Below are 25268 nucleotides of genomic sequence, written 5' to 3'. Positions count from 1 at the left end.
ACAAAGCACACTGCCAAAGGCTTTCTGTGCAAGACCTATCATTTTGCTTCATTGGTTGTGATGACAGTATTGGTGGGTCAGAGTGAAAAAGAAAACAGAATGGAAAAAAGCCTATTTATTTCCACACTGTCAGAAAAGCAAATGCAACATAATAGAGAGGAAAGCATAACACAGAAGAAGTCAGGTAAATTCTATAGTCTCACCTTTGCTTTCCTATCATTTTTTTCTTTGGCATTAATCAAGTCAGTAATTTTTTTTCTTCTAAAAATAACAGTAATTCCACATAAACACAAAAAAGATAGGAAAATGAGGAAATATGGAAGTACCAGGAATTTACCAGTGTACGTGAGAGTAACACAATGAGCAGTGCTATGGAAAAACTGAAATCACTTTATTAAAGAGTCCAGATAATGTTTATAAGAAGCTCACTACTCTTCCAGCAAATTAATATTTTTTCTCACCATCAGTATCAGAAAATTAACTGTTTTAGATAAATTAATATTCTTGTTAACTGCATGCAAAATCAATACATTAAATAGTCTTATGTAGTTACAACAAAAAGGAGATATGCAAACAGTCCGTGATCATGTTTAGACTAGCCAATTAAATCATATAGGATTTATGTTATGAGCTCATCTGAGTCTTCAAACCGACAGATCATGTTCTGTTTGAAAATAATTCCACCAAAAAGCTTAAGAAATCCAGGTATATTCTAAATATAAACCAAACAAATAATTACTAGGTATGATTTCTTTTTCTTTCCAAAATGATTGTTCTGGCAAGCAAATAGTCTTTTTTCTTTCCTTTCACAACAATATTCACAGAAATGTTAAGGCTGTTTTTGATTCTGCATTTACACAACAACATCAAATTTAGATTTAAAAAAAAAAAATCCTTAATAGTGATAACAAGAAAAGCTAAAGACCATAACATAATTTCTTTGGGCTTTGAAATAACAGTAGCATTTGCTTCTTAATAATCTCATTTTTTTTTCCTAAGACATCTATCATGACAGTATTGGGGCATCTTACAAAAGATAATTCCCCATTTCTTATATTAAATCGTATTTGGGACGTAAATTAATAATGGGTTCTTGAAAATATGCCAGAAAAAAAGTCAGAAGCTTTTCTCTTAACAGCCCCCAGCATAAGTAGAAGGGATAACACATACAGCCTATGAGCACATGGCATGCTGTTTCTCGCTTATTCTGAAAACACAAATGAAACATAACAGAATTTCAGAGGACATTTAAGTTGCAAGTCTAACCTGCCAAAGAAAATGGTAGAATTTAGGTTGTTTGTATGTATCCAACATGATCTGGTGATACAGAAACAAGAAACAAATATTAAACATGAATGTAAGGGAAGGCAGAGGCTAGTGAACTTTTCACATTAGCTGACTCCAGAATTCTGTTTTAAAGCTTAGTGTGTGCTATAATACACTGAACAGACACAATGCATTTTAGTTCTGCCATCTCATAATCATCTGACAAATTCCAGGTCATCTGCCTCCATTCTGGCTCTTCTTTAAGTCTGATTCCTCAAACCAAACACTTCTAAACTCAGACACAAGCTTCACTTCCTTCACATAATTCATGGCTAGATTAACCTCCTTTTCCAAATATTTCCTTTCAGCCATGTCCTAGCACTCATTTCCCAGTTTTTCACTCTAACTCCTGCTTAATCTTTGCTATCAGAAAAAGGATTCACTTTTCCACCACTTTGAGATATAAGTATCTTATCTCTGCCTGCCCCAACTTCCTTTTTTTTTTTTTCCCTTTTTTGCCACCTTTCATCCAAAACACAGTCCTTTTCCCTAGTTTGACCTCAAACTCTTTGACCTCTCTATACTATCTCCTCCACAAGTTATTCTCATCATTTGACTTATGTCTCTCCTTCCACATGTCCAGGTGCAGAACTATGATGCAGATGGGATGAAGTTAGTTCCAAGACTAGAAGGATATACAACAGAGATGCAGCAGTCCACAAGAAAGGGAACGTTTATACTGTGCAGATGGCCTATGATTAATGCATTCAAAGAACCAAAGCACGTGTTACTGGGCTCTTCCAGAGTCTAAATGTTGGGCCCAACTGGGTAGGTTTTAATAAGAAAATCAGAAGATGTAATCACAGAATTTATACCTTATACCACTAAGAATCTCATATCCAAAGAGTATGTGCACCAGAACTTTTTAGAAATAAGCCTACAAGAGTTTATAAAATGTAAAATATGTTTAGATGTTGTACTAAGAAACACAGTTTAGTAGGGAAACATTGGTGGTGGATGGATGGTTGAAGTAGAAGATCTTGGAGGTCTTTTCCAATCTTGGTGATTCTACAATCCAGTTTTATTTTTGGAACTCACTCTAACACCTTGTGTCAAGGATTTTTTTGCTTTTTTTTTTTTTTTTAAATATAAAAAGAAATTGTGTACACTTTTTTGAAGTGGACACACCATGTGAAAAACTAAGCCAAAATGGCTTTTGACCAAACTATCACATAATGCAACAGGCCTAACAACAGCATTTTAAGGAAAAGACTAGTAGACTAGATGACTATTTTAAGCATCTCTTTTTTTTTTTTTTTTTAATTCTATAATAAGCCTTTGGCAACCTTAACAAACAGCCTGCCTACTTATGAATCACTGAATGCTCACAAGGATTGTGTTCCATTAGTGGGATGCACTAGTAAGGATTGCTCAACAAAGTTTCAAACATAGTAGAAGTAGACAATTCATTTGAACAGAAACTAAACTTGCATGCAAGCTTCCTTACCCAATCATTACTGGCCAAAGCAAATGTAAATTTAGACTTCAGATAGATACTATCCCTCTTTCAGTTCTGTGACATTATTTAAAAGTTCTGTTGTGAGACCACTGCAGAATGCCCTCACCCCTCCAAGCTTTCACTATAGCTCAACAACAATAAATTTGAAAAGACGGGTTCACAGAGACTCTGAACAACAGCAACAAACGTATGAACAATAGAAGAATGAGAAAATTCTGCTTTTAAAGTAAGGAGTTCAAGCACACAAAACATATCCTTTCTGCAAGATCCTTTATAAGAAAATTAAAAAAAAAAAAAAAAGACATCTCCCTGGAAAAGCACACACTCCCCATGTTATTCAAATTCAACCTCTACCAAGTTGAAATTACATTTCACTGGATAGCTGCAACAACCATTATATCAGAAGCACTGATTTATTATTGTAGGATCATTTTAAATACTGGGCTAGATAAAGTAATTTTATAGAAAATAAATTGGCTGGGGGGAAGGGAGAGAAGTATGTAAAATTGATTTTAGTAGACTTGGAGGTTTTTTCCTTATGCTATTATATTTCTTACTTACAAGTGAACTCTGTAAATTTCAGAAGAATTTCAAGTTGCTGTACTTGAAAATAGCCAGAATCTATATTCCACTTCGACAAGTCTTTCTTATCAATCCTCAGCTTACAACAAGCATTCAGAGGTCAGATGACAGGCAAGTATTCTAACAGTCAAAATTACGTTGTTTTAAATTATAACCTTCTTTTATATTTCTAGGCTTTACAGAGTTTTATGAAGTATAAAATTGCATGCATTAACTTTCTGCCATGACTACTTGAATTCCTGTACAAAGGTATTCAAACTCGTGCAGTCTTTTTCTAACAAGAAAAAAAAACACAAAACAACAAAACAAAGCAAAAAGAGCAAGCATGGCTACTTCCCAGTAATCAAGTAAACCTCAGATGAATTAGTGAAATTTTTATGTGCCTAAATTATATAAATATATATTGAATATATCCGTCAGGAATGTAACATCCCACCCACATTCATGCACTGAATGAATCCACAAGATGTAATATAGTAAAAAATATTTACTTCAGTGTAATCAATGTGAAAGAGTTGTAGTCATATCTAATGGCTCTTAAATACATCAGATTTAATATTTTCCAGGAACTGTTCCATGCCCAGCCAAGCTTGTAAATGTGTATATTATTTAGTATAAACAACAAAACAACAAAACAACTTTTTTCTATCAGTATTAGTGCCAGTAAGCTGAAAGGAATCTGCTGCATTATCAACAGCAATCCCCTGCTGTCAAAAACAACAAATCACAAGAATTTCTTTCATAAGCCAATCAAGTTCCAACAGAAAAAAGCACCTTCTCTCTTCCCTCCCTCCAAACATTCCAGTGCTTTATTGTAAAATACAATTCCTCACAATTTCAAGAATCCTCCTCCAACTTCACATTTAAGTTATGGACTGTTTGTCTCCAGTTATTTCTATTCTGTCACTGACATATCGCTTGAAGAGTCCTTTTTGTCTCAGCATTTTCTCTTCCTCTATTCACTTCACCACAAAGTCAGCCTAGTTCTATATGGCCAGTCACTATCCATAAACACACGTGCACACTAGTCCCTTCTCAGAAAATAAGTTCTGCAAACCTCCATAATCCTAACAAGCCTTTCTCCACAACTTTTCTAATTTCATTTCTTTCTTCAGCAAGGAGTGACTCAGAACTGAAAACAGCTCTGCACACTAACTTTCATCAATGCTTTTTACAATAGTATTAGTAGTCTCCCTACTTACACAGCTGCTGATGAATTACATGTGATTTGCTTTTACTGCAGTTGCAGAACTGTCTCTTCTATATCCCACTGTAGTCAATTGCTACCTTCTGAGGAATTAAACAACAAAGCATCAATATCAAAGATTTGGAGAGATATGAACAAGAGTATTTTGTAAAGATGTGTCACATCACAGTGTAAAAAAGCTATAATTCCTTGCAAGATCATTTTGCATTTGGTATTTCAGGACTGGGACTAAGTATATGCAGTTTAACAAAAATGGAAGTCACAGTCTGCATTAAAAAAAAATCAGCTAAACCTACATTAATAGAAAATGTCCAAGCCGGCTAAACCCCGGAGTACAAGCATATAGGTATAAATGCCTTCAATTTAAGTTGCCTTTCGCAGGATGCAGAAAGCACTGGAGTAGTGCAAGATATATTTTAGACCTCAATTACAACAACCTAACAGGATTAAGAGAAAAAAATCTATAAACATATTTTAATGCACAAATTCCTTATTGTCATTTCTAGTTGACAAATATCTATTTCATAGCAAAACAACATCATAAGAACAGCTGGATGGCAGTTTTAAGCTCAAATGAACCAGCATCACATGCTGACAAGTCATCTCTCTGATTGCTTTTGAATGGCAGCACATGCAGATTTATTCTCTGCCATAAATTAGAACAATTATTTCGCCGTAGTTCACTTTTTATTTCAGACAGTGAGCCCTTTCATACTTTTTTTTAAAGGATATCTTCCCTTTCCTTGATGATAAGCTCATTCTGTTCCTCTAGCTGTCTGATCTTCTTCTCAAATGACTCCTGTTCAGCTTTCAGCCGTTCTTCTGTCACCTCCTTTTCTTCACTCACCCTGAAAAGAATTTGAGAGAAATAAAATATATTCCCATAAACATAATGCCCGACTTTGAGATCCTTTGCTTTCCAGGTAAATGCATCCACCCCAGCCACATAAAGCTCCATTTCTCATAATGTTTATTCTATCATATTACACTGAAAGTTGCATATAGGTACCCAAGAAATTATTTTTTCAAAGACACTGGTCTCAACAGAGTGCATGCACATTAATGGGAAGCACGGAACTACAAAGTAAGGTTCTGAACCCACAATGAGGTCTGAGCAGACCGATTTTCTGCAGCTGTAATGAAGACACATTGGGATCCATATAAGCCTAAGGCATGTAGACAGAAAATTCAAATGGGTGAGCTTAGCTACTGAGACAGAAAGGAAATTGAAAAATCTTTCTTTCCTAATCTATAAGCTAATTCTTTTTTCACATTTACTGGTCAAATATAAGTTCAAGAAAGGAACATTTTTCTTGTTAGTTTTTCTCCAAATAAAACAGCTTGCTTTCTTCTGGGGATCTTAAAATATCAGGCCACTGGAGTAAATTCTCCTTTCTGCTTGGGCCATGGCACCCTGCATGTTGCTGCTCAGTGTAAATACTTAGATCTAGATTAAAAGATTATAATGTGAGAAATTTTTACTATGATCATTTATTCTGCATCTCAAGGGGAGTTGTAAAAACAGTTGTTCTGTTATCAAATAGGCAAAATGACCATTCCACATTGATGATTCTGTGACTGTAAAAAATGTGCCTATATATAGACACATGCGCACATAAAAGCCATTCAGGGCCTGAGCCACCATTTGTCATCATCCTTCCCTTCTTAAGAGGACACAGAATTGTTCTGGTATTCCAGCAGAAAAGCCATAAATACTACAATTAGGTCACCCCTCTAGGGTGAGCTACAAACAGGCAGCATTCCCCAACTCTAAGCTCAACCTACAGCCTTTCCCACAACATCTCTAACAGACTACATGAATTCATAAATTATTAATAATACCGAAACTTGCACCTTTTCTCTACAAACGTAGAGGCTGAAAAATAACATACAGAATATATCAAATTCCATAAATTAGGACAGTTTGATAGTTTGGAACAAGCCATTAAGCATAAAGTTAGGTTAAAAAAGACATGGATTTAGCATCAAAACATTCCATTATTCATATGTCCTGGGCCTTATTTACAACCCTATGCCCTAGCACTCCAAGGCTCCCTTCTCTCCCCTCAAAGACTTAACAGGGGTTTATACACATCAGATAATAAACAATGAAGAGAAACAGCTGTATTAACTCTGCATCCATCTCATCTATATACTCCTGTAATGTGAGCAGGCAACAAGTTTTTGAGAGTGGTCAACCATAAATCCTTGCTCCACAATACAGTCACAGGTATGGTATATATACCACAGGCTGCAGACCCAGGCTTTTCCATCTACCCAAACCAGTTCGTTTGCTCTGAATCAAAAGCAATCAGCTAAAGAGTCTAGAGCATATGACCTACCTTCCTGTAAACAGCAAAAGATATAAGCATGTGTATTTTTTCTTAGAGTTAGTAGTAGAGAATAGAGAATAAAAGATATCAATCAGAAAAAAACACAGTGAAGGTAGCAATGGCCAGGTAAATGAAATACATGAAGGAAACAAGAACAGAAAAAAAGATTAGAAGAGAAACAGTGGACAAGTACTGTCTCCAGGACACTATACAAGGAAGGATGCTTGTTTACTAAGTAGAAGACAGGTATTGCAATAGAAGATGGTTAAGAACAAATGAAATACTGGGCAATGCTGGCAAGCAGGAGTATTAAAATCAAACAATAATACATGAAAATTTGATGAAGAAAGAACTGTGCAGTAGGGTAACTGCTCTAAAACAGGCTTCATCCATTTCCAGATTCTGTGATTCGCTGCTTGTATCTGTCTGCATCACATTCACATGCTCTGTTTGTATTTAACACAGATCACAGTAGGCTGACATACTCACAGACACATGAATATATTGTGCCACATATCTTATGCAGTAAACGACTGAGAACAGTAAGTGATCTTAGAAGAAACGTGGCAATATGTGTTTATGTATCACAAAGCAGAAGACAGCTCATAAAGGGCAGGCAAGATATAGAAGACAGTTACTCACAGGAGGTGGCAAAAGAAAGTTAGAGAAAAGAAATACAAGAATGTCATCAGATTATGCTGGATTTATGTCATATCCTATACATAGCTCAGTGATATTTTTTTTTATATCTTTCTTTCTTTGCCTTCTGGCAGTAAAGAACAGAAGATTCTTAGCAAAACTATGAAGGACTTCACCGCTGCCAAACAGAAACATTTCAAGGCTCACAATGCTCCTAAAAAGGACTGTAACTTGTTTTTCCTCTGTTCATGGCCAGAAAGCAGCAGAGAAAGGAAGAAGGTGCTCCATCTACAAAGGGCGCAACCACTCCACTGGGCAACATACTGATGTTCAGCTTAACTGTCATTGCTTGCAGGTGCAAATAAAGACTGACAACTGAATGTAAAGATGTCATATCAGTAGAACTGTTAAATGTCTACAATATTTCTTTGTATATAATTTACATTCACCTAGCTTGTGGCATAGACATACACATCTTTGTTCAATATTTGTTTTAAATTCAACACTTCCAAGCTTATGCAATTCTAGATGCATCTAGATAAAGATTTTTACTTTGCAGGAGACTCAGTAGAAAATAAATAAATAAATAAAAGTGATGTAGATATACCAACAGACCCTCCTAAGACATCAGCCTTAGGGTTCTTCTTCATTTTTTACACATCTTTATTTTTTTATTATTCTTTATTTTTTACACAATTTTTTATTCACCAGTTCCAGTTATGGTGAGCTCCTGTGTTTACTGCTGCTACTGTCTCATCTTAAGAAGCAACTGATCAACAACTTTGCTGATGAAACTGACTCATTCCTCTGAGGATACAAGACTGATGCTCTCCCGGTGGAATTTTTAAAGCAACACATACACCAACAGCACTAAGTTTTATCTGTCTAATGAAAACTGTCATGCACAGGGAAGAGTCAGAACAATACTAACATCAACATCACACTACAGACAAAACACAAAAGTAACTCCTCTTCACTGAAAGAGCCCACAAACTTTGAAAAAGAAAACAAAGGAAGCACTGACAGAGCAAATGAAAAGTAGTGCATTACACTTTTTAAAATCTGCAGTGAGAATGGTAGCTGAGCAAGTTAAGACAGAGAAGACAAAACAAAAAGCCACTGGAAGCCTCACTCATCAGTCACATTCTTGTTGAGAGCATTTACCTTTTGGGAACATTTGCTTGAAACTAGTCTGCTAACAAGTTTTTTTTTTTTAAAAAAAAAAAAAAACATTTTAGTGACCATTCTTGAAAACCACACGTTTTAAATTTCAAGAAAAAAAATGGCATCTGGAGTAGGCATGGTGACAGGAGGAAAAACACAGACCAAGGACCAAGATAAGTGCATCAGACAGAGCCCAACACACACACAAACCACAGAATGCAACTGGATATTCCAAGTGAAAGATGTGCACCAAAAAGATGAAACAAATTTAATGCCAGACTCCATCACAACATGCCTCTGGCAGAAGCGGGCAACAGTGACATTTAGTATCAGCACTGCAGGAAGACAGAATGGCAGCAATTTTGTCTTAAGGGCACTGTTTGCAAATGTGATACATTTTACTCAAGTGTCATAAGCAGTCTGTATAAATTTAAAAAATAACACCAAAAAAAAAAAAAAAAAAAAACCCTCCAACAGTCCCATAATTGAAATTGGTGCACAATGGATACATTTTATTATATGCAGCTTGCAAAATAATACAAAACCTGATCTCACAGCATGAATTTATAGCTACAAATGACTTTTTAAGTACAAAAGGTAAGCGTGATTGGTGATGCAATAATTCTAGGCATGCTTTACCTATCAATGAGAAGTAATTTTCATACAAGCTTAGGGATATCTCATTTGCAGTCTCACTGCCTGACTAATTAAGAGGACTCCAGCAGAATATTCTCTCTTAAAGTAACACACGCACACATACATAAATAAAAAGATTGATATTGAAGTTATAGCCTGGTAACAATTTGGTTAAATATGAGACAAATATAGGCAAACCCTGGAAAGAAGGTAGCTCAAGTGGTCAAATGCTGTGCATTTCTAAAATGGACTTCCACACCCAAGCTGTCCTTCAACGATTCTAAGTGCCGGAATAACAACACTTAAAAACGAGGTATATGCTACAAATACATAGTTTTACTGTATTCCTTTGTAATGGTTTCCTGTTCTGTACCCAAATTAGCCTTCTGCTTTAATTCTTACTTTCAGCTTTTTTAGAAAACTTCCATTTTAGCAGGTCAATTTCATCTTAATGTCAGGTACAAAAGTCCACATAATGCAATGCTAGCAGACAAGATTTGTGTCCCAGACAGCCACCACTCTACAAAGAGTTTAGTAATCTAGTGGCTTGGGAAGGATGAAGCATTTCTCTGTGAGGTACAAAGGGCTGTCTAAAAGCTGTTTATCTAGCTGCTAAGTACAAGTCATTCTGGGAGTGCCATCAGTCTTTGCTAGAAAGACACTCATCTGATAGCAAGAAAACTACATATAGTATCTCTGAAAAGGCAATTACTCCTCTTTTTGAGGATAAGGACATTATCTTTGTACCTAGGTTGCTTTCATAGACTTGTTTGCAAAAACTACAGGGAATCATAGAATCATAAAGGTTGAAAAGGCCTCCAAGATCATCTAGTCCCACTGCCCATCTACCTCCAATATTGCCCACTAAATTGTGCTCCTTAGTACTCTATCTTCAAATTTCTTGAACACCTCCAGGGATAGCAATTCCATCATCTCACAAGGCAGCCTGTTCCAGTGTCTGACCACTCTTTCAGAAAGAAATTTTTTTTCTAACATCCCTAAAACTTTAAATAAGATAAACTAAGTAGTTAGATACAAATTCTCAATACTAAAAGCCAAAAAAAAAAAAAAAACCTATCATAACCATTCTATGTCTTATAGTCAGTGCTATGTTCATTCAAAAGAAAACTGTATGTGAGCTGTACTTTTAAATGTTAAACGCAGAACTATGATGTGCACCATAGTAGGAGTCAGAAAGTCAAAATTCTGTACCTATGTGTCAGTAGCAAGGTTAACACTTGCAAGAAGACATACATTTTCTCTGAAAACAAAGTTATGACCATTTTCATTCAGCCAAATGCTGAAACCACTCAAAGTCTGCCCATAGCTTTTAAAATGTATGTAACCATTCTCAGTATGGTCTTCAGCAAGTCCTTTATGCTCAACAGTCAACTGGATAGATCCCAAGAGAGCTCGCACTCCCTCTTGGAAGAGGCTAATGTGTCCTGACACTGGCACAGAGTATGATGGTAAGAACCTTTCAGTGTCTTCACTGTGTCGCTACTCATTTCATTACATAAGCTGATGACTGCTTTAGGAGTAGCCTGCAGGAACAAAAGCTAAGACTTTTTTTTTTCCCCTCTTAAAAGGATTCTGCTTGTAGGGAGAGTTAAATTTGCTCTTACCATGTGCCTAACACTTTCATCACCATGCCAGCAGCATCTTGCTGAAAACATGAAGGTACCATGCTGGTTGGTTTTGAAAATCATGGGAAATTCTTGAATGTGATCACCCATTTACTCACAGAGCTCCTCAGCATTTGTGGGCATGACTCTGCAAATCTACAATATTACAAGGCCAAGTTCAAGATGTTGCACTTGGATCAGAGCAATCCCAGATATGACTGGAAACTGGGAGAACTCATTGAGAGCAGCCCCATGGAGAAAGACTTGCAGATTCTGGTGGATAAAAAGCTGGATGTGAGCCAGCAATGTGTACATACAGCCTGGAAGGCCAACTGTGTCCTGAGCTGCATCAACAGAGGGACTGCCAGCAGGGTGAGGAAGGTGACTATCCCCATACTCTGCCCCCTTATGGGCCACCTGGAGCACTGCATCCAGGGCCTGGGGCCCCCAGCACAATTATTTAAATGGTCTGATACTGACAGGAAATGGCTTTAATCTAAATGAAGTGAGATTTACATTAGAAGTTAGGGAAGAACTTTTTTTACTCAGAGGACAGTGAGACACTGGGCATGGGCTGCCCGGAGAAGCTGCGGATGACCCATCTCTGGAGATGTTCAAGGTCATATTGGATGGGGCTATGGGCAGCCTGATCAGAAGGTGAGAGCCATGCCCACAACAGAGGTACCATCCAGGGTAACTGGATGGCCTTTAAGGTCACTTACAACCCAAGACATTCCATGATTCTGCAATACTACAGTTTTGTAAGTTTGCATCCAGTTTGCCTTCCTCTTTTCACTTCAAGAGGGAAGATAAACTTCCCTCGTTCAAAGGAAAAATAACGGTTAGATTTATAGGTGGTATCACAGCAAAACCTAAGATTATTCTAAACAAGAAAGAAGGATCAGAAAGGAGACAACTGTGTCCTTCCATTCGACACTGTCTCAAAATTCAATTTCATAAAGTCTCTAACAGCTAATGTGATGTCAACCACTAGAATTCCCAACAGCAGAGCATGAGTCGAGCAGAGTAACTCAGTTTTTCAAAGGAAAGTATAATAACAATAATTATTAGGTATGGCCAGCAGGGAGTTCCCCTCTACTCAGCTCTTGTGAGGCCTCATCTGGAGTACTGCATCCAGACCTGGGGCCCCCACCACAAGAAAGATGCAGAGCTCTTGAAACAGGTCCAGAGGAGGGCCACAGGGATGACTGGAGGGCTGGAGCACCTCTCCTGCAAGGAAAGGCTGACAGAAGTGGGATTGTTTAGCTTGAAAAAGAGAAGACTCTGGGGAGCCTTCCAGTACTTGAAGGAAGCATATAAACAGGAGGGGGAACAGCTGTTCATGAGGGTGGATAGTGATAGGCCAAGGGGGAATGGTTTTAAACTGAGGCAGGGGAGGTTTAGGTTAGATATCAGGAGGAAGTTTTGTGGTGACACACTGGAACAGGTTGCCCAAGGAGGCTGTGGATGCCCCATCCCTGGAGGCATTCAAGGCCAGGCTGGACGTGGCTCTGGGCAGCCTGGTCTGGTGGCTGGCGACCCTGCACATAGCAGGGGGGTTGATGACCTTTGTGATCCTTTTCAACCCAGGCCATTCTATGATTCTGCGGTAATATAGCCAGCATCGCAATTTACTCACACCAAGACAAAGTCTCACACTTCAGCATATAAGCTGATGCATTTTCTCAGTGTTCAAAAGCACAATGGGAATGAAAGTTGGAGGAAAAGAAGGAAAAATAAGAAAAGTACATCAGTTTTCTTTCAGCGGCTGCAAAAGTCAGGTGAATGACCACCAGTCTTAAATGCTAAAGCAAGATGTGGTTGAAATTCAAGCACCAGATGTTAATCATGTTTTGCCACTGGTTTCTATGAAGACAGAATTTTGTCACTGCATATCTGCCTTTATGCAGGCAGTTGCTGACCAATCTATTTCTTCCACCATCCTGCAATAACCATGCAGCAATCAGTTTCAACTACCATCACTCTCATTCACAAACAACAGCAAAACAAGAAATAGTTAATTACAGCTCTGGTCAAGTGAGTCTTTATTCTTCCAGGAATTTACTACAGGACAGTCTTCCCAGAAAATTTTCAGCAGGTTCCTTCTCTTCTTTAAAACAGCAGCAAATGTTCTACTGCATGTAAAAACTCTCCATCATTGCACAACTCAAGATGAAAATTATGGAGAGTTTGTAAAAAGTGACGAGGTGAGCGGAATTAAAGTTCAACATCCCTATTACTCTGCAAAAGACTTTTAATTACATCCAATAAAAATATGATTAGGTTTAAAAATAAAAGAGAACTAAGTATAAAATAATAGTGTTCCACTAATTTTACTTTTCAAAATTAATGTTGCTGCACCTTCTATTTTTCTTCGAAGAAATGTCAGGCAGAAATATCAAACTGTCCTTGGGGAAAAATCACAGCATCTGAGATTTAAGAAGAATCCCATGCTCAAATGAGTTAGTGTACAAGTATTCACTAGGGAGCAGTGTATTATGAGGAACAATGAAGTAAAAGACTTTTTTAAATATTAGAATATATCTCTATATATCAACAGTGGCAACAGTGTCCGAATAGCTCCAACATCTGACAATTTGTAACCGGCTTCCTAACAGTCTACTCATTTTGACAGCCTTAACTAGACATTTTCTAGCACATGAGGTAGGATAAAATAGCATTGCAAGCATGAAAAACTTCAGAAATTACTAAAATATTGTATAGCAAGGAATCCTACATGGGCACAAATTATTAGTGGGCAAAATGGTCTTGTGGGTGAGGACAGTCAGAGAGAAAATACTCTTAGCTGCATCAGAGACTTATTGCATGACCTTGAACAAGTAACTTAATTTCTCTGCCCAAGTTTTCCTTTATGAAAAGAAAAAGGACAGTAATGCTTGCCAATTATTGCACATATAAACTTTATGACAAAAAGTCATTTCATTAATACCTAAGAACTTGCACTTTGTTCTAGCAAAATTTTGCAGCTAAGCTCTGAGCATGGACACTAACTTTTATTCCAGAGGACATAAGATTGTCTCATGAAGCTTCTTCCTCTGGTATCATAATACAGCCTGCCGCAGTTCCAAGTGTTTCTCAGTTTTTATAAGCATCCTGTAAGAAGCAGATTCCCAGAGATTCTAAAACATAAGGGACAGAGGAGAGGAAAAACAACTCTTCTCTCCCACTCAAATTTATCTTTGACATTATTTGTCTCCATAAATGCAACTAGCACAGGAATGAAACTCAAGAATTTTTCACTCAAGCTGAGAAACTTCCATCACTATAGCTTCTCTTTTCAAAGAATTAGGAGAACATGAAGAAATTAAAGTAAAATTTTGCCAAATTAAGTTGGTGAAATAAGCTAAAACCACAGTGGATTCTATTGCTCTACACATGCAAACATGAGTACATACAGATTAGCATTTTTTAGTCACAAGATTAGCAATCCATCTTTTAGGTAGAGTTCCTTACACACATTTACTCCTGACAAACAAGCATTACAGAATTTCACATCAGTGACATTCTTACTTCCAGAAGACAATATTTATAAGCATAAACCTATATAACATTTTTAAATTACAGGTTAAACGCAGCAAACAAAATTCTAGACCTGTGAGTATTTATACAGATGAACTACTGCAGGTCACAAAACTTTGGCTTCTGCTTTCATTATGCTTAGGATATTTGGGGCCGAAACAGGAAAAAACTGATCAGGCTGCTTCACTATTCATATCTCTTCCAGGAATAAAAATTACTTTATGCAAATATTCAGTTCCATAATGCAGTTCTATATTACTTGATGTTAATTAGAAGAATGACTCTCCTTAAACATAATGCATTTTCAGGTGATGCTTATTCTCACCTGGCAAGTTCTTTAATTAAGTTTGCAATGCGTCTCTTGTCCTCAGGACATAAATCCTTTAAAGAAGCACTCTTCATTCCTCCTTCATTAGTGACCTGAAAATTGAAAGCCACATTTTAGAAAGTACTCTTAAAAGAGAACAAGTATTTCATAAGACATTAAAAGCATTTCTGGACCTAATAATTAGAAGCTGAAGGTAGACAAATTCCAACTGGAAATAGTGTGCATACTTTTATCTGTAAGTACAGTTCAGTGGAGCAAATTACCAAAATTGTGGAGAAACCTGTAAAATGCAGGATACTTTCTTCAACACTAAACATGCTGAGTAAAGTTTCAAGACCGACATTATTCATTTATCTATATCAGATAAAATGCAATAGATTCTCATGACTTAGAAATCTTGTGCAGCAATATTCAAATCCAGGTTCAAACCTTATTTTATTGGAATCCTGAAATAAAGAGTAAGAAAAAAATATTCCAATTTAGCACTTGTGAGCAAAGCAAACAAAACAGCAAATAATGTGTGCAATATATTGTTAATGTAAATACTTATTTCATACAATCTTTTAATGCATCAAAAAGTACACAGCCCTTTCTAAATCATCATCATTTGTTTTTAATTATTTATATACTACCTTCTCAACTTACCATTCCTTCTCAGAAGAAATCTTTAGCATATTTCAGTATTTCAGTTCCTCTAATGCATTCATTTATTACTGTTGAAAACTGCAGCATTTGTTATCAATGTCCACCAGAGGGCATATTGCTCTACATCTGTGCAATAATCCTTTGCAGGGCCTGGTTACTGCTATTACTACCTATTTCAGATGTTTCCCAGTGGGAAAAAAATCCTTAGTCAAAATTGCTTTTATTCTCCAGAAACTTCAGTCAGTTCTCCACTGCTAGCAATAAGCACAAAATAACAAACCCAAGATGACAGCAGTAATAATAGCTGTGCTGTTCTGCCCAAGGTTTTGGCAAGTTTAAATATTTCCACTTAGTCTTACTCATTTATTTTCAGTCCAGCCTTTTACAAACCTCCCTGAGCACATGCAGTGCTTAACATGAGATACAAGAAGGTTACCAAATACTTTGCAGCTTGGCCAACTTAGCACAATACAGCACAGAACAACCTCCGAACATAGAAAGCAAACACTGGACTTATCTCCCCTCATTAGCAGTAATAGCAGCCGACCTACACGCATCAGAGAGGAAGTGCCCCTTTCCACTCTTAGCTAATTGCTTCTTGAACAGTGGTTTAAAACAAAGGACTATGCAGCTTTCCAAAGAGGTGATGATTTTACAGTCTTGTTATATCCACCTGACCCTGCAAGTACACTCTCAAGATATTTTCCTTGAAAAAACAGTTTCACAAGACAAATTACATTTTGGTGCTTTTCAAGTGGATTCCAATTTCCTTCCCAAGCATATACCATTTACTATCACACAAAGAAAGCCTTCAACATAACTGAATTTAAGTTCAACTAAATGTATAGTTAAAGGATGTTCATTTCCTATGTTGCAAGTGTCTGTAAATGATTTTTATTCTTTTTTAGTTGGCTGCTGCCTGAATCTTTTTTTTAAAAAAAAAAAGTGTCATAAACTTGATTGCTTTAACAAATGAGATTTCAACAGAACGTCCCTCAAGCTATTCCCCACGTACATATTTTCAGACAAACAAACAGGAGGAAAAGGAAAAACTAGAAAATTAGCCTGTGCTTGTCAGTATCATCCATAGGTATAGAAAGATGGCAGACAAAACAATCGTAAGGCAGGCTTGTACTGCAATACTCGTCATTCCAAACCCCTGCCATGGGCACAGCTGCCACCTACCAACCAGATCAGGCTGCCCAGGTCCCAGGATGGGGCATCCACAGCTTCTCTGGGCAACTTGTAACAGTGCCTCACTACCCTCTGAATAAAGAATTCCTTAACATTTAACCTAAATTTCTCCTCTTTTGTTTAAAGCCATTCCTCTTTGTCCTACTGCTATCAGATCATGTAAAAAGTCAGTCACTCTCCAGCTTGTAAGCTCTCCTCAAGTACTGGAAGGCCATAATGAGGCTTCATTGGAGCCTCCTCTTCTTCAGGCTAAACAAGCTCCCTCAGCCTGTCTTCACAGCAGAGGTGCTCCAGCCCTCCAAGCACTCCAACAGCTCCTCATCCCTCCTGTGTGGGGGTTCCCAGACCTGGATGCAGTACTCCAGATAGGGCCTTAAAGTAGCAGAGCAGAGAGGGACAATCACTTTCCAGCCCTCCTGGCTTCACTTCTCAAAATGAGACTGTGGAATTAAGCACAGAAACAGCTCTGCCATAATCATAAAAACAAGACGACAAATAAGATAGATTCCAAGACCTCACAGACTCCCTTTTCAAGATGTTTGCCCTTTCTACATACCTACATAATCTCCTAACTCCATATTTTCTAAAGAAAATACTCTACATAAGGAGAAGATTCTCTCACTTTATAAACCACACTTCGAAACAGGACAACCTGCATGACGAAGTAGACAAATTCTGTCAAACAGAAAGTAGGAAGATGGAAAATTATGATCAAGAACAGTTAACCACTGATTTATTCAAACTACAAAAAAAACTCCAGAGCTAACAAGACCTTCCTGAAGTCTTCTCCAAAACTCTCAGCCTATTACGTTTAGTCAAGTCCACCCGGAAGAAGAAAAGGTAAGTAATCTATTTCTGCTAAGATTCAAATTAGACAGAAATCCAAACCATTCTCTTCAATAAACTATCCTGGTAAATTGCAATAGTGAGCTACCTACCAATACAAAATGCGAAGTACATCAAAATTAAGTGATTAAATCTCTCTAGCCATGCATATAACCCTACACACACCTGGAAGAAAATTACTTATTTTAGTCATGAAAACTCCTTGTGAACAAATTTGGAGAAACCTTCCTCTTCTGTAACAAGTAAAATGTATTTGTTCTGTTCATTTCAAGCAATTCAGAGTTTATCTTCAAAGTACAAGGTTTCCATGAGGAATTTAAATGACATGAGAAAAAACAGGTTAAAAAAGAGTAAAAAATTTGAACCTATTGTATTGTCATTGTTGTAAAAGTACATCTGAATCTCAAATGGAGATTTGGTGTATTATACATTGTATATAAAAAAAATAATAATTTCTAAACAATTTTCACCACGAAAGCTGAATAAAATTTCTCTAAACAACAAGTAATGCTGGCAACACAAATTACAAAAAAGTAGATTTTAAAGTGAGGTATGAAGACATCCATGAGGCACGTAGCTTGCAGATGCTTACAATGAAATGTATTTACATAAAGACTTTGCATAATGGCAGCTATTTGTGAAATTTCTCCACATGTCACCTAACAACAACATCATTTGCAAAGTGGAAGTACACACCAGCCTTATAAAAGCAAGTACTGATAAAAAGAAATATAAACTGTGAAGAGACCAGGAGCGGTCCTAAAAAATGAGTACTAGCATGTCATGAGGTGGAAAATAGAGCTACTTTAGGATTCAAAGGGCAATGACACTGTCAAACTACCGAGAACAGCATGATCTATCTTCACACTGAACATACATGTGAAGAATACAGCATTTAGTCAGCACGCAAATGACAGACATCTTCACCCAGACATAAAATAATGTTTAATGCACGTCAGTACAGCAGTGAACCAGAAGCAGTCAAAAATTTGAGATACTGCCTGGAAGTAAAAAGATATCTCACATTAATAACTTAAAAAGTCACTCCGGGTGACTACCTAGCAAGAAACTTAACAGTATTTAAATGGCTTTCAAATGGGGTTCATAGTCAATATGTCCAAATCTTGTTAGAAAAATGGCATTGCTCAATAATTTTCCAAATATCACAAGATACCTTTGTATACAAAATAAACTTCTGAGGAAAACTCCACTGCTTTGAAACTTATAAACTTTTAACTATGGGAGAAGTGTCTACTGTCACAGGAGTTGACAAGACAATTCACTGCAGCAATCAAAGATATTATCAACTTATTACATTACTCCTATTACTCTGACACATTTGAACTTTTATTGTCAGAAATTGAAAGCTATTTTACCTTGTTACATGAGCAGCCACAACATTGGGTCTCTGAAAAAAATATATGTGTTGCTTCTAAAAGTTAAAAAATGTCCAGTGGAACTAGTCCATCTATTCAGACTGAAATACTACCTGTGTGTTTGGCAAGTGACATATAGATCAGGTGCTTCTTAAAGCTGCTCCCTCCCTCTACACATCCATTTTACATTCATTTTACATAGCACTGGTTGCATACCACTTACACAAATCAGCACACTCAGCTTTTGTTCTCTTTTAGATAGCAAGCCACCCAAGTGGAAAAGTAATTTTTGCCAGCAAGTCACAGCACAAGTGGGCAAAAAATTCAAGTCTGCAAGAACAATAGCTCTCTAAAACCATTCAGAAGTTTTCAGTCTAAAGATTTTCTGACATCTTTCCACTACATGCACTCGGCACAGCAGGAAAAATTTGCCTCTACTGACCTGATGTACTGTCAGATCTCCTGTGCTTCTAGCAGGATCCATGGAAACAGAAGAAACAGCCACAGGCACCTTCAGCTCAGTTTCACCTTTATGACATTTTGGTAAATATCTTGTTCTTAAATTCCCTTTTGTAGACAACCCTGTAGATGAAAGACAAATAGAACACACTGATCATGAAATCAAAACAGACCCCTCTTTAGCAGCTATTTTTGAGAAGAATGAAAATTTCAGTATTTGTTTGCAGTTTCCCTAAGAGTCTCACTCCATACAAAATTTTGTAATGATGAGTATATTAGCAAAAAAAAAAAAGGAAGTGCATGGCACTGAACAGCACCCAGTCATACGGATATGGAAGTAAATTCTGAAACATCTCTTTTTCTTCTGAGATTCAATGCTAAAATTTATTTTTTAGATGCAAAAGCATAAAAACAACTGATGCTTTGACATTCAAAGACAAATGGGAACCAAAGGGAAGTAGGACTGTTAAAATTTCTGTGATAAAATACACATTTTTTCTATTATTCAGCCTGCCTACTAATTGCTCAGACTAACTCTTCCTCTCAGGACCACACATATAAGTGAAGTAACACTGCAGTGCACACCCTACAGATTCTGCCACACATGGAACTAGTCCGCTCCTACTGATGGTTATAACAATGGAGCAATGAATATCCTCACAGTGCAATTTATAAAGTGTCAGCACTGACATTGAAACCTTCCACAACCACATAAAAGCCAGCAGTCTGAAAGATCAAGTCTTTATTTTTCAGAAGTGTAAAAAATTTTGAACAAAAAATACTGAATTTACACTACCAAACTGATTACTTTTCTTTGGACAATGAACTTGAAAAGTGAGACAACAGTTCAAGTTAAAGAACTAAATTAACAAGCTTTAACATCTCTTTTCTTGGACACAAGGGAAAACAATGTTTCTGACATTCTCCTCACAAACACTAGAGAGGAAGAGTATTACAAAGTCATCATTCCCAGCATTCTGGATCACTGCCTTTTTTCCTAGGACACATATAACATCACCTGGCCTGAGCTATATAGTTTAAAAATTACACAGACTGCTTCAAAAGTAATGCCTCCTATTTAATTCCATAGGAACTGCAACAGATACAAAGAGCACAATAACTCTATTTGATAGTGCAAATTCTGATCTACAGAATACTATTTGTCAATATAGTCACCACCATGAGCTCTGCATTTTTTCCAGTGATGAACAAGAGTCAGCATGCTGTGCTGTAAACATCTGCAACAGTGGACTTGACACACTGTCACTGCCACCACTGCTGAAATGCACCACCCACTGCCTCACTATGTTCACATCCACTGTTTGGTCTCCATAAATGTTCAATCGTCAATGAATGTCAATGGGTGACATTTTTTCCACAGGAAGGAACTCAATGACACACCTTTGCTACATATGCACTTCTATGTCAGATGACATTTTGTCAGACTGCCCCTCTTCTGCCATCTGTCATATGGGAACAAAATGTAACAGAACACTGGTGTGAAGGTTCTACTGCCACACCACCATCATCTGCCTCTGACATCACAAGCCAAAATATTAAAATTAGAGACATTGCTTTCAGAGCAGACCTCATTTACTCTGAGATTTTTAATAAAACAGCTGTTGCCCTGTATTTTTTTCAAAAGTAACCATGCTACTCCAAACCCAAAAAATAGGATAAATAAAAGTTTGTAACTCCTGGACACCTGTTGTACATATACTCAATTTTACTAGAGTTAATCAATTGCAGTTATGTTTTCAGGACTTGGCGTCACAGCAAAAGCTGTCTTTATATTTGAAAAGAATTTAGAAATTCTTTAAAAGGGAGACTAAGCACTTATCTATTTTTGAGGGATGTACACAAGTATGCACTAAGTTAAGGTCAGAAAAGCTAACCACAAAACAGTTTCAGTTTTTCTTTATACAGTGAATCTTCATTCATTCTTCATTTGTGACCACAAAATGTTGGAGTTCAAGACCCTTAGGGTGTTGAAGAGAATGTTCAGCAAACTTGCTAGTCTAGAATTCAGGAGAACAGACTTCAAATTCTTCAGGGAGCTGCTTGGCAGGGTGACAATATGGGCTCTGGAGGGAAGAGGGACCCAAGAAAACTGGTCAGTACCCAAGGACCATCTCCTCCAACCTCAGAAGCAGTGCATCCAGAGAAAAAGGAACGCAGGCAAGAATGCCAGAACTCCTCCATGGATCAATAAGGAGCTCCTAAGAAAGTTTATACAGAGTGGAAACAGGAATGGGTAACGTGGGAGGACTAGAAAGAAGTTGTCTGATCCAGGGATCAGATTAGGAAAGGTAAAACTGAAACAGAATTAAATCCAGACAGGGACATCAAGGGGAACAAGAAGAAATTCTACAGGTGTATCAGCAGTAAAAGGAATGCCAGGGAGGATGCAGGCCCTCTCCAGAAGGAAATTACAGACCTTGTCATGAGGGATACAGAGAAAGCTGTTGCACTCAATGACTTCTTTGCCACAGTCTTCACCGGTAAGGGCTCTAGCAATGCTGCCCAAACCAGAAAAAGCAAAAGTAAGAACTGGGAGAAGGAAGATCTGCTTGCTGTAAGTAAAGATCAGGTTTGAGACCATCTAAAGAACCTGAAGATGCGGGAGTCCATGGGACTCAATGAGATCCATCCACAGGTTCGGAGGGTACTGGCAGTAAAGTTGCCAAGCCACTGTCCATCATATTTGAAAGGTCATGGCAACCTCATAAAGTTCCCACTGATTGGAAAAGGAGAAACATAACCCCCATTTTCAAGAAGGAAAAAAAGAAGATCCAGAGAACTACAAGCCTGTCAGTCTCACTTCTATGCCTGGAAAGATCATAGAGCAGATCCTCCTGAAGGCCTTCTAAGGCAGATGGGAAATAAAGATGAGGTGATCAGTGGTAACCAACACAGCTTCACAAATGGCAACTTATGCCTGACAAATTCAGTGGCCTTTTATGATGGAGTTACAGCATTGGTGGATTAGGGATCAACTGACATCATCTACATGAACTTGTGCAAAGTGTTTGAGACTGTTCTGCATGACTTCCTGGTCATCAAATCGGAGAAATATCGATTTGATGGATGGACCACCAGCTAGACAAGAAACTCAGAGAGTTGCAGTCAATGGCACAATTTCCAGGTGGAGACTGGTGACAAGTGGCATTCCTCAGGGACTGGTGCTGGAACCAGTACTATTTAACATCTTTATAAGCAACATGGGCAGTGGATTGAGTGCACCCTCAGCAAGTTGGCAGACAGCACCAAGCTGAGAGGTGCAGTTGACAAAATACAGCGAAGGGGTGCCATTCAGAGGGACCTGGGCAGTCTGGAGATGGGCCCATGCCAACCTCAACAAGTTCAACAAGGCCAAGTGCAACATCCTGCACCTGGGTTGGAGCAGTCTCAAGCACAGATACAGGTCGGGCGGGAAAGGGCTTGAGGAGAAGGGTATGGGGGTGTCGTCTGATGAAAGACTCAACATAAGCTGGCAATGTGCGGTTGCAGCCCAGAGAGCCAACCAAGGTTGCATCAAGAGAAGCGAGACCAGCAGGTCGAGGGAGGTGATTCTGGCCCTCTGCTCTGCTCTCCTGAGATCCCACCTGGAGTACTGCATCCAGTTCTGCAGCCCCCAGCACAAGAAGGACATGGAGCTGGGGCTCTTCAGCCTGGAGAAGAGAAGGCTCCAAAGAGACATTGTAGCCTTCCAGTAACTAAAGGGGGCCTAGAGGAAAGCCAGGGAGGGACTTTTTGTAAGGGCATGTAGCAACAGAATGAGGTTTTAAACTGGAAGAGGGTTGATTAAGACTACATATGAGGTAGAAGTTCTTTACTGTGGGGATGGTGAGACTGGAACAGTTTGCCCAGAAAGGTTATGGATGCTCCCTTACTGGAAGCATTCAAGGCCAGGCTGGATGGGGCTTTGAGCAATCTGGTCTAGTGGGAGGTGCCCCTGCCTACAGCAGGAGTGTGGAGCTAGGTAATATTAAAGGTCCCCTCCAATGCAAATCATTCTGTGATTCTATGATTCTCTTCAAAATTTAAAAGATCTGAGAATCTCTAATGCTTCAACATCCCTTGGAGACCACATTAAAAATTTAGCTTACCTTATAGATTGAAAATTCTATGATGTATTTGCAAAAGAAAAAACTCCCCTGAAGCTATTTATCTTATACCATGTGCTTATCTAGCAGAAGAGCATAAATCCTCTGCTATAATCCTGTATGTCTCTTTACAAGTTAAATTATTTATTATGACTCTGTGCCTTACACACTTACATACACAAACCACATACCTGGAAAAACACTGCAAAGTTCAGCATTCACAGGGAAAAAAAAAACTTTGTTTACAGCTAACGTAAGGTCATACCTGAAACATGTACCATTGGCTGGTCTTCATCAGATACTGCATGTAGCTTTGTTAAAGGGAATAAATATGAAAGATAGCCAACTATAACAAGTATTATGTCTTTAATTTTAAAGGCAGTTGACAAGAAAACTTTGAGAGCACCAAAGGAAGAAAAATACAGTTAGGAAGGAAAAAATAAATAAGAACACACACTGATTGCTAAAAGAAAAAGCGCTACTTCTCCTTCACTGCGCTTTTACTTTAGATAGTAAAGGTTATCTCTCAGGTCACCTTCAAGAAACATCCCAGGGAGCAGACTCAGTTATGAAAACAATTACTAAGACAATGAAGTTATAATATATTTAAATCAGAGCAGGTTTTTTCATTATATAACTAATCCTATGATACACAGGGAAGACAAACTTCCAGAATATCCATGTTTGTGCAGCAATGCAATTCTATATTTTGTACAGCATATTCTGAGACATGTAAATGAGGATAAACTAAAAAAAATTTCCAGGGAAGTTGATGATTCTCATCTGACCATCACATGGCAACTACCAGCTGAAAGCCTGAGGACCTGTTCTCTTTAACAAGATGAAGAGTTGCTCTGAAACCATTTCTAAAAGTAAGCCATCTAAATTTAGAGCTTTAACTATTAAATTATCTGACTGCAGAAAACACTCAAAAGCTCACAAAGGATCTGTCACCATATATTTGTGCTATGTTTAGCAATCTCTGAACCTGCAACCTTGCCTCCTAGAAATCACTGCAAATACAACTCAACACAATTCCGGGAAGGGTGTAAACTACAGAACCTTCCTTAAAGCAACAGCAGCACTTAGCTGAAAGTCCAGGTTTTCATTCCTACATAAATTACAAACATTATGATGAAATAAAAAACAAAAGCTGAGGGTACACAGTTCTCCTCCACTAATATTTTGGTTTTTACTGTTTTTCTTTCCTCAGCTTTAAAAGTTTGGTCAGTAACTCAATTGCTTAGTTTTTGTATTGTTTACAGATAAGTTTAGGTTTTGTACAGTCGTCTTTGCACAATCAAATCAAATCAAAGTGAAAATACTTCCACTAACCTATACCAACTTATTAAGTTGTCAGTGACATAGAAAACTCTATTAGAAAACAGAAGCTTTCATTCCTGGGTAGGAATTTCAAATTCAGTTAGTCCGCACTGTCCATTATACATTGGGATTACACAATAGATAGTTGGCACACTGGAAAGACTTGGTCACATAGTCCACTGTAATATTTTGATCCATATCATCACTTATAAACAATTATCTCTCATCATCTTAGACCAGTTTGAGAACAGCTTCATCTCATACTGGTGTCAATAGTGTCTCTACAAGCACTGAAAGCACTTTTGTTCTCATCCATAAGCTGCAGCCTACTCTCTCTGTCAAGAGCACAATGTGGGGTCATGTCATGAACCAGGTGAAAAAGCTGAATCAACTCTAAAAGTAAAGCACCATGTTTCCTCTGTCCAAAAATCACCAATGCAGATCAAGGCCCAGACTGTGTAACAGCCATGTCCAAACAGC

General features: G+C 37.7%; 1 protein-coding gene across 4 annotated transcripts in view; it reads right to left on the bottom strand.

Moving 5' to 3' along the window:
* KIAA1328 (KIAA1328 ortholog) overlaps positions 1-25268 on the bottom strand; it is a 183537-nt gene that overhangs the window by 156003 nt on the left and 2266 nt on the right. For all 4 annotated transcript variants that reach the window (XR_016461996.1, XM_090131959.1, XM_090131958.1 and 1 more), the window contains exons 2-5: positions 23731-23766; positions 19343-19482; positions 14837-14931; positions 5307-5422 (exon numbers count right to left, since the gene is read on the bottom strand). Coding sequence is in view for 3 of the 4 variants with exons in the window: in XM_090131959.1 (XP_089988085.1) it covers positions 5307-5422; positions 14837-14931; positions 19343-19482; positions 23731-23766 (387 nt within the window). In the remaining variant the exon portion in view is untranslated. The remainder of the gene's footprint in view (positions 1-5306; positions 5423-14836; positions 14932-19342; positions 19483-23730; positions 23767-25268) is intronic.

The sequence above is a fragment of the Phasianus colchicus genome, chromosome Z (assembly GCF_987193195.1).
Source record: "Phasianus colchicus chromosome Z, bPhaCol1.hap1.1, whole genome shotgun sequence".
Lineage (NCBI taxonomy): Eukaryota > Metazoa > Chordata > Aves > Galliformes > Phasianidae > Phasianus > Phasianus colchicus.
The sequence above is the reverse complement of the archived record's forward strand: the minus strand, read 5'-3'. Positions and strand labels throughout refer to the sequence as shown.